This window comes from Pollachius pollachius (assembly GCF_949987615.1).
Source record: "Pollachius pollachius genome assembly, chromosome: 6".
Taxonomy (NCBI): domain Eukaryota; kingdom Metazoa; phylum Chordata; class Actinopteri; order Gadiformes; family Gadidae; genus Pollachius; species Pollachius pollachius.
Genome location: NC_136939.1, coordinates 11,385,314 through 11,398,108, shown reverse-complemented (window position 1 = coordinate 11,398,108; position 12,795 = coordinate 11,385,314). Strand labels below are relative to the sequence as shown.

General features: G+C 41.0%; 1 protein-coding gene across 1 annotated transcript in view; it reads left to right on the top strand.

The window, feature by feature from the left end:
• Nucleotides 1–855: 855 nt before the first annotated feature.
• Nucleotides 856–12,795, top strand: part of ntm (neurotrimin) — a gene marked incomplete at both ends in the record, with an annotated part of 75,074 nt that continues 63,134 nt past the window's right edge. Inside the window, one exon of the mRNA XM_079738116.1 lies at nt 856–1,028. Within this exon, the coding sequence (XP_079594242.1) occupies nt 856–1,028 (173 nt within the window). The remainder of the gene's footprint in view (nt 1,029–12,795) is intronic.

The following is a 12,795-nucleotide window of genomic DNA, read 5'->3' as shown; positions in this document are numbered from 1 at the left end:
CTGTCTCTCTCTCTCTCTCTCTCTCTCTCTCTCTCTCTCACTCACTCACTCACTCACTCACCCTATTTATTAATGAAAGTGTTGATACCTTAATTGGTTTTGTTTAGAAAATAACCTGCTGTCAAAGAAAGATATTGCCAATGCACATGGTAGTGATGCAATAATCAGATCTTCAATATAATACAGTGATAGGCTAAAAAACATGCAGGGTCAGTCGAAATAGTTTGATGCCCCGAGTTGCTGCGAAAACGTTACGCACTCAAAACTGCTTTCGAGATGTATGATGTCACCTTCATATCTCAAAATGTCATACCGTTTACTCGGGATGTCTAATCGTTGAATTTAATAAACGACTCTACCACATTATATTCGACCTTGGGGCGAAATAAGACGCACCATTATTGTTGTTATTATTATAATCAATATTATAATTCTTAATAATATAATGACAGACAGTTCGATTCTAATCAAGGCATATTCCTCATAAAAAAAAAGAAAAAATAGGCGTATTACTCCAGACATGTCCTCGGGTGACGGAATTAGAGGACGGACACTCAAGTTGATAATAAGCTGCTGGCGATTGGTGACATTGGCGTCAACAATAAGCTGCAGAATAAAGGGCGTCCGGAGAGTATGTGGTTGTTGGTTACAGTCAGGCGATGCTTTAGTGCGCCAGATAGTTAGGAGACGCGTCGCGCATACCGCTGCACCTGGCACTGAGACAGACAGTACACAAGGATAACAGGATACAAATTATAGCGGATGATTTTCCCCGGACTCTTTCGCGTTTGAAAAAAACAACAACTTTTGCTATCGACAACACGTGTGGAGGGTGGGGGGGACTTTACGCCGAAGATGAGTGCCCGTGGATACTTTGCCGTTTGGTGGAAGTCTATGAGCCTGCTCTCTCTGAGGATTCTGCTTATTTTACCCACAGGACTGCCCGTCCACAGCCAGGGGGATTCTCAATCTGATAACAAAGTCATGGACAATATTACCGTGCGGCAAGGGGAAACCGTCTTCCTCAGGTGAGTGTCTTGTTTTTTCCCTGTTTAAAACATCGATACGCTGTTATTTTTTTTAGAATGTTACACGATTGTGTTTCACTTTGCATGATCCTGTGCGTAACGTGTGGAGCGACGCGTGGAATTGTTCATGTGTTTACCGACGCAATTTGACAGCGTCGCACGGGGCGTCTTATCCCGCGTGTGTTTAAAAGGGGGATTTCAGAGGATTAAAAAAGGGCTTCGTTTATAGGCAGCCGCTGATCTGCAACACAGCTGTTGGCGGGGAAACTGTTTTTTAATTGTTGTGTGATGGCGCAGCACTAACGTGTACAAGTGTTGCTACGGGCTTAACCCAATGCACGGGTTAAGGATTCACAGAGAACACTCGTTTTCCAACTCGAGCCGCAACTCCAGCAGGTGTATGGAACTGCACTAACAGCTGCTGCTGCAGCGAGAGGCATACTGGACATGGGGGGTGGGTGGGTGTATGGAAGGGATGTCCCGTCGCCCTGTCCCGGTTGAATATAGGCTACACGTCAATAGTTTGGGATTTTATAGTCGCTGTGTGTACCTAGTCAACTAGACTCGGAGCTTAAAATTACCTGGACATATCTCGAGCGAATGCTGATCAATACCAAGTAGCGTACAATATTGTTATCAACAAAATCACGTCCTTTAGCAGGTATAATCTAGAAATAAAAACTCTGGCGGGCCCGTACCCCTCTTTGTTTACAAGAATCGTTCTATCGACACTCCCCGAACCCCTCCCTCTCACGCTACTCAGGCAGCCAGGTAGAGCGGAGAGAACAATGTTATTGAGTTTTTTCAATTCTGATAGTCTCCTGCCTTCCAACTGGGAGGGGCTCAATCTTACAATTGTGCCTTTGAATATTCGGAAACTGTGCTTTCCCCTCATTCACTGGCCCTTAAGGTGCAGTTTATTACCTGTCAATGTTATACAATTAATGGAAATCAAGTACATTTTAGTTAAATTATTATTATCATCGTCAATGTCAAATGATCCCCCCCCCCCACACACACACACACAAAGGCCGAACTGCGTACATATTTCGATGAAAAAGCCATGCAATGACATGTTCTGTTCTAGGTTTACAGCGTCAAATGAGAGGCCCCAACACCTAGACAGGTTCAACTGCACATTCTTCAGTTTGTGGTATGGGTGCTTCTCGTTCCTAATTACAAGTCCATCCAAATGGGTTTCTTTTAACCATGACCCAGAGAGCATAGCGTGACCAGACTTTGGGTTCAACAGGCTCCAGATTTTTTTAGGAATGCTAGGAAGTTTGTGCGTGTGTGTGTGTGTGTGTGTGCTTGAGTGTGTGCATGCGATGAAGTCAGTGCGACGAGCAGGTGACATGTTCTTTATCTCTGTGCAGGGTTTGCTCCCCCAGCCATGGTTTCTATGTGCCCGTGATAGCTGTTTCAAAAAAGCCAAAGCTGTTATGCATATGCCAAGTCAGACAGAAAAAATGTCAGTCTGGTGGACTTTTTCTGATCTTTAAAAGTCTGTTTTGCGGTTATTCCCTGGTTGTGTGTGTGTGTGTGTGTGTGTGTGTGTGTGTGTGTGTGTGTGTGTGTGTGTGTGTGTGTGTGTGTGTGTGTGAAGATTTCAATGTAAATCTTCATTATATTGTCAATTTCATTCAGCTTTGGTGTTGATATTGCCTTCTTAAGTGTACATCTAGATGTGTTTCATTATCAAAGTGCATCTGGTGGGATCTTCGCCATAAATGGGTGGAAGGATCTTAACACGCGTTCTCTTCTATGTACCCAAAGGATATTCTTAACCTACTTTAAGAAGCAGAGGAGGAAGAAAAATTGCCTAAAGATACATCTGCATGCAGATATTATGATCCGACAATATTTCTTTACTGATGACCATTCTTTTGTAAATAATTACATATTTTTTTGTTTTTATTGACTGTTATTGCAACAATAGGAATGCTTTGTGGCAGACAACTAACAAGGATACAATAAATATATTTTGTTAGAAGAAGGATTTGTAAACCGTAGTTACAATTGCCTGTGCATCCACATGCATACATAAGCATGTGTTTTTGTATCACCTTGGAAACAATATTGCATTAACTGGTGGATTTAATTTGATTTGTCATGACTGTGACAGTAGGCCATGCAAGGGAGAGGGTTGAACACTTTGTTGTAGTTATCTGTACTAACAAGCCCCCTTCTCCCCTTTTCTGACAACTGCTGCAACAGCAATTGGTGGCACATTTTAACTTGAAGCGAGCAAGTCTTGACAATCTTTCTTTGGTTGATGTGTTATCTTAAAAACAAAAATCTCTCATTACTGTGCAGAGTTGTCCATTGCCATTTTTAAATCAATGTGAAATCGCACTTGCCACTCGATTGAGCAGCTTGAGTCGCAACTTTTTCGTTTTCTTCCTGCTCGTCGTGGATGAGTTTGACATGTGTCTGTATGAAGAAAGGGTCGGCCTTTATGCCTCAAATTCAAGACGGGAGATTATTATCACATGGGCCGCATGAACAGACAACTATTACTACTTGTTTTGTCTTCATGTTATTCAAGGCCCCCAGAATATCGTCCTTACAACATACACATCAAGGTATTCTGAAGGAAAAACGATGACAAAAAAAAAGTTTTCTAACGTTAAAAGAATGGATTGTGAATTCCACTTCTTGGTTCTTATTGCTTGTAAAGCAGTCAAGAAATTATTATATCTTGAAGAGAATTGATTTTGTGATTTTGTAACCATTATAGCTAGCTGTAAGTAAGTATGATGGCTGTTCAATTTGACATCTTTCTTTTCCTGGATATCTCTTGTAAATCTCAAGCGGCCTCTAAACAAGAGGATTTACAGCTTGCCCTTGCACGTCATAAGCCCATGCCGTGAAGGACACAAGTCCTGCACATATGTGCACTTCCACATGCAAAACGCAGGCATGTCAACAAATTTGCGATAACAGGCAAGCAGAGTTACCACAGCCTCCCTCTGTGAATATCCTAACCAACCCTACATAAAAGCAGCAAGGCGTGAGTTTACTCAAAGCTGTAGTCCGCGGACCACAACGTATCTCAACTCTACTCGCCAACATAAATCCAACGTAGGGCTCCAAGTACGGAGCGTAATAAAAGGCCAATCATTTTCCCAAGGCCTCTGTTCACTGGTAGTTAATCCAGGACGAAGATTAATGGACATGGTGTGGGGTCAGCGTCGGGGTCAAGGTGGACTTGAACCTCCTTATCCTCTTAGCCGCCCGTCGGGACTGGGCCGGAGCTGCTGTCTCTTTAACATCTGTGCCACACTCCCCCACTTGAGCGTCCTCACTTCAGTTCACATGGATTATTAAACGCACAGCCAAATGTATTGGCTGTGCTGTTAGACAAATACATCACCTTAAATGTGATGGTCGGAGATCTCAAATAGGATTGCTCGTGCTGAAGGGCTATGTAGCTGCCCTGTTTTGGGGAGCCTTTAGAAAACCAATGTGCTAATTAATGTTATATTTTCGGATTAGGCCTTATAGCCTGCGTTTGGAGGACTCTCGTTAGAAGGAGAATTTCACAGGAGGATGCTTATGCTTCAATGTAACTCCATTACATCGTCCTGCCATCCGCCTAGTATCCGCCATTCTGCCGAGTCCAGAATGTGTTTAAACTCTCCCACCTGTACAGTCATTATGTTTCACTAAAGTAACTTCAAAAAATCTTCAACAAAAATATAACTAATTTCTTTTCATCAGGTTGATAAGAATCATATTTTAGGCTGGCATGATGACTCATCCCTGTAAAACACTCTGTCCACTGAACTAAACTATATATTTTATTATGTTTATGTTTTAAATATTATATCAACTTCTGGTTCTATTTTTTTATATTCATGTACACCATTTGTATGTTTTTTTGTCCTTTACTTTACGGCAGCAATGTCAGAAAGATTGAACAAAATCCTTGTCTGTACAAACTTGCACACTAATACCAATCTTTCTGATTCTGGTTCAAGCTCAGAAAGTTAATTCCAGGGCCTGTGCTCAGACAATGCGCTGGCTAATATTCCTCGAGTTGAATTAACTTGGAACATATGCTGTGGGAAGTAGCTTGGCCTACATTCAGGGGCTCACCATATTGTTGACTAGAATAATCTTGTATCCTCGGTGGATTATGGAGTGGGAACTCGCGAAACTGTGGAACAAGGGTGCTCTGCAGTTCGATGAATTCTGCGAGACAGCCATTTTGTCCTCCTCACACATCCCCTCTTTTGCCTTTACCTTCCTGATGAAGGCTGTTCAGGGAATTGGAACTTATATCCAAGTATTGCTTATAGGGATATGTACATAGAAATATATTTTAGCTTCGGGGGATGTTATACTAAGCTGCTGGCAGGGTCGGTGACAAAGTAATCTCCTATTTTCGACCAACAGCGATTATGCTGTAGCCGGACACTACTTTGTTCTCTCGGTATAGCCCTTTCCCAGGCGAGTCCATCATGTATGATTGGTCTTCTAGTCTTCTTTGAAGTAGCTCAAATGAGTTTAGCTACTGTATATCAGTAGCATGGAGGTGTGACCATTTGTTGGGACCAAGGCTTCTGTCTTGTCTTGTTGTTGTGTATTTAATGAGAGAGAGCGGTAGGGAGAGAGAGGGAGAGAGAAAGAGTTTTAACTGGTACTTGAACACACACAAGCTACACTTTGTGTCTGAGTTGATCAGTTCTGTGGATGATAAACACAATGCCATCAAGGTAATTCAATCCATCTTCATATTGTCTACCAGGGTGAAAAATGGGTGTTTAGCTCTAAGTTCACTCCAGTTAATACTTTGATTCATACTGAGTGTGGGATGCTGGACCGTGAAAAGCAAATCTGCAGTATATAGACCAATTACACCGAGCACTGGACCTCTTCCAGCCTGACGTGATCTGTGAGAGAAAAAACAGATTGGATGTGTGCGTTGTGTTGCTCTCCAATCAATGTTACACTTCTAGAATGCTGGCTGGCCATTTGAAGGAGGGAAAACAAGAGGCCCTTTTCAATTTTTAACTGTAATTGTGCCTAACAAACTTTACAGATTTTTCCGACTGACTTAACAAGTAAGAGAACTTGAGAAAAAAGTTGAAAGTGAAAACAAGACAAGGCCTCCAGCTGAAGAACAAGCCCCTCTATTTCATCCATGCATTCCTGTGATTCTTGTCTGCGGACTGTGCATGTTGTTAGCCCGCTGGACCTACAATTGGCACATTGAATAGTATTAATCACTGTTCTACACAATCTTTGGGAACAATCGTTAAGGGGGTGGGCGGAGTGCATGAGGGAAGGGGGTGGGGGGCAGCAGTCTTTAGCACGTCTTTTCTTAAAGAACAATACCCATGTTGTTTTAACTTTGTCTCTTTCATTGAACGTCCCTCTTGATTTTAAACGTTAAAAGTTAAGTATACAGTATTTGTATTTTCTCAGCCTTTATTTAGGAGTCTGTGATCAATCCCATTCATGCTGAGATTTTTCGGGTAAATAAATATTGTGACTAATTTCGATACAAAGCTACTATTATATATGTATGTCGTTTGCAGGTGCTATGCTTGATTTGATTACCCTTGAGTTGAGTTTCTGAATTAGTCTGAAAATGCTTAATACAGGAGTTGTTTATTATACTTGCTTGATTTCACAAAACATAGCAGCATTCAAACAAAGCTTAATACAACTCGGATATCATGGCTAATGGCCATTATCAACATTGAAGCAAAGCTATGAATGTGGTCACTTTTGATGGCAGGAATGCATCTGTAGAGTTGCCAAACTTTTCTAGTCCCTTGAAATAATCGCAAAGGAGAAAAAAGTAAATTTCAGAAGTGCCCAGTCTGCCAGCATTATAAGCAGTGCAATAAATATTGATGATAAATAACAAGAGTCTTGTTGCCAGGCAGTCTCGTATGGGAATAGTTATAACTTTGAACAATAGTCCCGAAGTAAAATACAAAAGAGGATGTATATAATAAATGAAATACTTCATGGTTGCAAGGGACGCTTAATGTATTATAATACGAAGCCTGTGACATCTCATATTCAACTGAGGAAGTTAAACCTCTCTTTATTTCTCCTGGGCGTCGTACCTCCATAAACCAAATCGGAAACACCAGTGTTCGGTATCTCCAGGCATACACAGCAGAAATCAAGTGGTATTACACACAGATTGTCTTCTCCGGAACACGCTACACCTCTATCAGAACAAAGGGAGGAGGTGATAAAGGGACCCAAGATCCCATGCAGATTATGGACTTGTACATCATTCAGCACATCGGGGGTACGTGGAACAAGGGTCTTTCTTTGAGAGCACGTCATCGTGAAGCCTCTTGTCGGCAAAGTGGCACATGAGTGTCACACAGTGCCAGCTTGGCTAAAGAACTGCCACTTCTTTAATCTCCTTGTTAGAGTAGTCTCTCTATTCTAATGGGCCTTTCTTAAATGAACTCTGGATATACTCAGGTCCGGAGATGATACAGAGTCCTCCTTTAACACGTGCAACACACGACCGGAGATATGCCACATCAGACGTGTTCACTCATACTGGACATATTCTGTATCATATACTTTAAGCGAGGGTTGGCGCCTGGTTAGAGCGTGTAGCAGGCAGAACATAATGCAAAATGTATGCAGTGGAAGTCGCAGTGTTTTGTTTACAACACATCAATGATCGCGGGTGAGGCTTCGGACTCTGTAACTCTTTGCGGTGAAGTCAATACTGCATTCATTTAGATGTATCTGCATGATAGAAATGCCATCAACACGTCAGCAACACACCCACACGCTCGTTGTGAATTGAGAATTTCTTACATGTCTTACATTGCATGTTTTATGCCTGCCTAAGTGTTCTAAGCAGTGTTTCTCTATGTATTCCATTCTTTTTTTTCAGCTGTCTGCCCTTAACTACCATTTTTTTTTTCAACATGTTAACTTTGTTATGTTACCTGAACACAAAGACACATTGTATTATCACACAGAGTAGCCCTCGAAAAGTAAACCTACATTTGAGACGTCTGTGTCTCAACTTGTGTAGACAAAGATGATTCCTATTCTCCCTCCAACAAACGGTAGCCTGTTTCGTGGTTTCTTGTAATGAATGAACCAGATAGAAATGTCATAAATTGAACACTGCCATTGTTCTGCAGGGACCCTATTCATAAATATTGTTGACATGAAATGTATAACTTACTGACTATAACGAAACGTATGTATTTGAAAGTGTATGTTGGCTAGGATTGGGGACCATTCCCATTTGAACCGATACCAGTACGGAATCAGTGCCTGAAATTTAGAACCGTTACTGAACGATACCTTATTTCGGTACCTATCTCACCGTCATAACAAAACTGTATTTTCAGTTGTCAAAACATTGTATTTACAACATTTTACACACAACACAAAATACCCCCCTCCCTCTCCTCTCCCCGACCCATACCCTACAAGCCCCAGAAAATATGGTTGTGTGTGTTTTCCCCATTTCTCTGAACATTGAAAGGTAAGCTCAAGATACCTTACTTATTTTTCTACCGAGTGCTGGGGCTGCAGAATCAAGGTGTGTACACAGAACATGCTCGAAATGTGCTTTGTGCAAATTAAATTGGCCCATTTTGCACATGTCGTGCCTGTCTTGACATCTTCAGATGGCTTGCATACCTGGCACCTCTTAGGGGTGTGTGTGTGTGTGTGTGTGTGTGTCTGTGTCTGTGTCTGTGTCTGTGTTTGGGTCGGAATATTGTTGAAGGAAGTAGTGTCTCACAATTGCAATGAAAGAAACGTCAAAATCAGACACTTTTGACCCCTTCTAGCCTCCACTTCCACTGCCTGGTCAAATTGACCCGAACAGTATCTCTGTGAGATGAACATGCAGAATGCCTGACTTTTTTTTTTAATGTAGTTTACACTAATTAAGGCCAGCAGAAGAAGCAGTCAATTTGATCCGCTACACTTAAATAGGTAATCGGTAGTACCAACATAATTCGACTGGTACCATTAAAAGTGTATAATTCAATACCCAACTCAAATGTTAGCTGTATGTTGATGCAGTCTTTATAACTTTACCGTGCATAATAAAATATTATGTTTCAATATTCTCATGCTTAGGATAATGAGGCACAAAGTATATTTTGATAAAATTTTGATAGCGGGACAGGGAGATCCCCTTTTCCCCATAATTATAACTGATGCATCCATAATTGATATTGTCAGCAGGACAGATCCAGAGGAAGCCAGATGTCTCTGTCAATGCTTTTGCCTCTAATAGTATTCATCTCATATGCATGCTGGGCTGATTGCAAGGTGTGTTGTATTGGGCCTGGTCCACAGTCTGACAGCCTGTCAGTGTCAATGGAGAAAAAGCATTCCTCTTTTCGCTGCACCTGTGTGTGTGTGTGTGTGTGTGTGTGTGTGTGTGTGTGTGTGTGTGTGTGTGTGTGTGTGTGTGTGTGTGTGTGAACGTACTGTTTGTTTGAATGACTCGCAACTGCCAAAAAATGCATCAAAAGATTTCTTAATGTTGATGTCTCTGTCATTGACGTGTCTGGTCTAGCTAACGCCTGAGATCTCTTTGTCTGTTGGTTTTGCTTCGTGCTATGCTTATCCTTTCCTTTATAAGCCTTCTATGGTGTGTTTCACAATAGATATATTTAAATGAACTTAGTCATTTATACCAATTCCATCTAATTGGTTGGAAGTACAATTAAAATGAATGAGCTTGGTTCTAATAAATACAAAAACTAGTCAACAATTAAACACATTGACATTTAGACATTAACCAAATTAGGACACAGGGTTTGGTCAATTTGATGATTTCATCAATCCATCATAATAAACAGTTGCATCATTCACTGGACTAGTTTTCTTCATTGCAATTAAAAATACTGTAGATGCAAACTTACAACAAATAGGCACTCTGTGTATGGAGTCAATTAACTAACAAGAGGAGCATAGCTGTAAATCCTACAATGCTATACTCTAACATCTATGGCCGGAAATCTCTTTCAAACATTAAAGTGTTCCCACTTAAGCATTCCTTCATGTGCATTGGACTTAGATGGGTATAATGAAGGAAAACACTCTAAATAAATTTGACAGTCACCTTGTTGCCTATGAGATTTCCATTCATTGTTAAGGAGACAGCTGGTTTCTCTAATTAGACGTACACATAAATTGCCAGTGGATCACAGGTTTGGTGGCTGCCACTGGGTCAGGCAGATGTACAAGGGTAACCCTTGACATTCATGGTGAAGGATACTAACAAGAACATCTGAAGCCTTGCATTGCTGTAGGCAACGTTGTTGGGAACAGAACACCAAATAATCATTCCAGGAGTGATCTTTTTGAGGGGGACTTTTTATTCCCAAGATCTTTTAAATTACCTATCAATCCTTTCATTTATTTACCAATTATAGTCTTGACGTTTGACCACATGGGCATATAGGCCTACTGCATGATTATATATTAAACCGCAGTTGAAATGTGATTAATGTTGGTGAAACTGGCATCTACTTATTATCTGGCCTTTCTACTATGCAAAGGTCCACAGTCTAAAAATGTATTTATGTTCAAGCAAAAGCAAATGTACTTCTCTTTCTAAGAAAGCCTATTACCATTTTCAGTTTATTTGACAATGCCATCGATTTGGTAATGTTTTAGATTTTGTTTTTAAGTGTGTGTGTGAAGCATATCGTTTATGCACAGAACCACTCTCATATTTTGGTCAAACACCTCACAAGTACGATGGAAAGAGGGCATGAAGATATCAAGGATTCATGGGAAATAGAAAAATAAATTGACTAAAGGGATGGTGTGTAGGATTTAGTGGTATCTAGCGCTAAGGTTCCATTTGAATCCCCCCCGCCCCGCCCTGATAAAACGACCTGGAGAAGATATGGTGGCCTTTACTGGCCTATAAGGTACTTCCATCTATGACACCATTGTATAGTCAAGTGTTATGAATTGCGTCTGGATATTTAGTCTGTAAAATTATAGATCATAGCTTACAAGTAAGATAGTGATTAAATCCACTTCCTTTACAACCCTTTGTCTGTTCTGGGCTACTGTAGAAACATAGCGGTGCAACATGGCAGGCTTAATAGCAGACGACCCATTCCGTATATTGATATTATGGGCTCCTTCTTAGGTAAAGAAACACAAAGACTCTTTCCACTCAATTATACACACCATTGTTAAGGAAACCCCACATCAAAGACCTGAAATCCCACATCACAGACCTTTCCTGACCGGCACATTTCACATGCCAGACATGCAATATTATAAAAACATATTACACCTCTGGTTTCAATGTGACTTTAGGTGTCCGGTGGTGCCATGCAATGTCAGGTTTACGCATTGAGCCCCAATAATAAAATATGTCATGCAAATTAAATACACAAGAAGTTGTTTACCAAACCCTTTACCAGGCCTCGGCTGCAGATTATTATTATTTTTCTCTTAACGTGTAAGGTTTTTGTTCCAATCAGGGTGCGGTTTCCATGTTTGTTGTCCCAAATAGACCATAGAGCCAAGATACAATGTTCAATCCTACAGAATATTCGTGGGCTCCTGTAGGGAACCCCAAAAACCAACACCTAATTGTCACACTCATACACTGTGTTGCTCTGTCTCACATAATGTGTGTTACTCTCTTCCCTTTTGTCACTGTCATTATTATGTCACTAATTCATCACTAACAACAGTATAACAAAATACACGACTAGGTGTTTTCTAAGCATAAAAATACAAAAATGTATAATCCCCTCTTTCCTATTGGGTCACCGTTAAACAGAAAAGGCCAATCACAAACTGCCTAAACTCCCTCTAGGATGAACAGTTGGCGGGGGTGTGATATCTCTACGTTTGGCCCCCAGATCTGTTGTTATGTGGGGAAGCCTCCAGAGGCCTCCTGGTCATCTCCTCAAGTGCATTGAGAGACAGAGGTCTGGCAGGGAGGAGGATGGGAACAGGACAAAGGTGAAACTATTTTAACTGTTTGATCAACTCCTCAAGAACAATCGGGGACTAGGGACAAATGTTTGCAGGAGGGGGGATGACACAGGATGAAGACAGAACAACTAACAGTGGGGGACAGAGACAGGGTTCTGTCAGGGTGGTGGATGAGGGCAGAGAGAAGGTGTCCTCAATAGCGGGGTGGGGGGAATGACAGATGTTTGGCAGGAAGGAGGAAACCATATCGACTGTCTGGGATTTAATACATTCTTCATAGTGGATTTTGAGAAAAGTTTAATTCAACTTTCTGTGGCCCAGTACCAGATATACAGATTAATTCTACAAATGCAATTATATGTCTGCTTTCTCATATGTAAGTTATACACAGTTAAGCATTGAAACCGAATCAGACTATGCATCACCAGGTATTCATTGTCTGGCTATACAAACTTCCACTTCCACTTTGAGCATTCTATAGCATCCAGACAATGGAAAGATCTAATTGCAACGCAAGATAAGCCATCTTATGAAAAAACCTTGGTCTGCCCCACCTTTTTCTTTCAGGTTTTGTTTTCAAATTATTTGGATTGCAAACAACTTGTGAGTGATTAAATGTAATTTAGATGGCTAACCCCTACGTCTGCATGTTCATGCCATTTGGAAGGAAATTATTATTAAAGGAATGCAGTAGCATACTGCGAATGTTGGCTAACCTATACGGAGGCCATCCTATTTAGTATTTGACAAAGAGAGAGCATCTAGTGAAGTGCTCTTTCACATTCTTCTTGGCATTTCCTTTATCTGCAGTGTACACATTTCAGTCGTG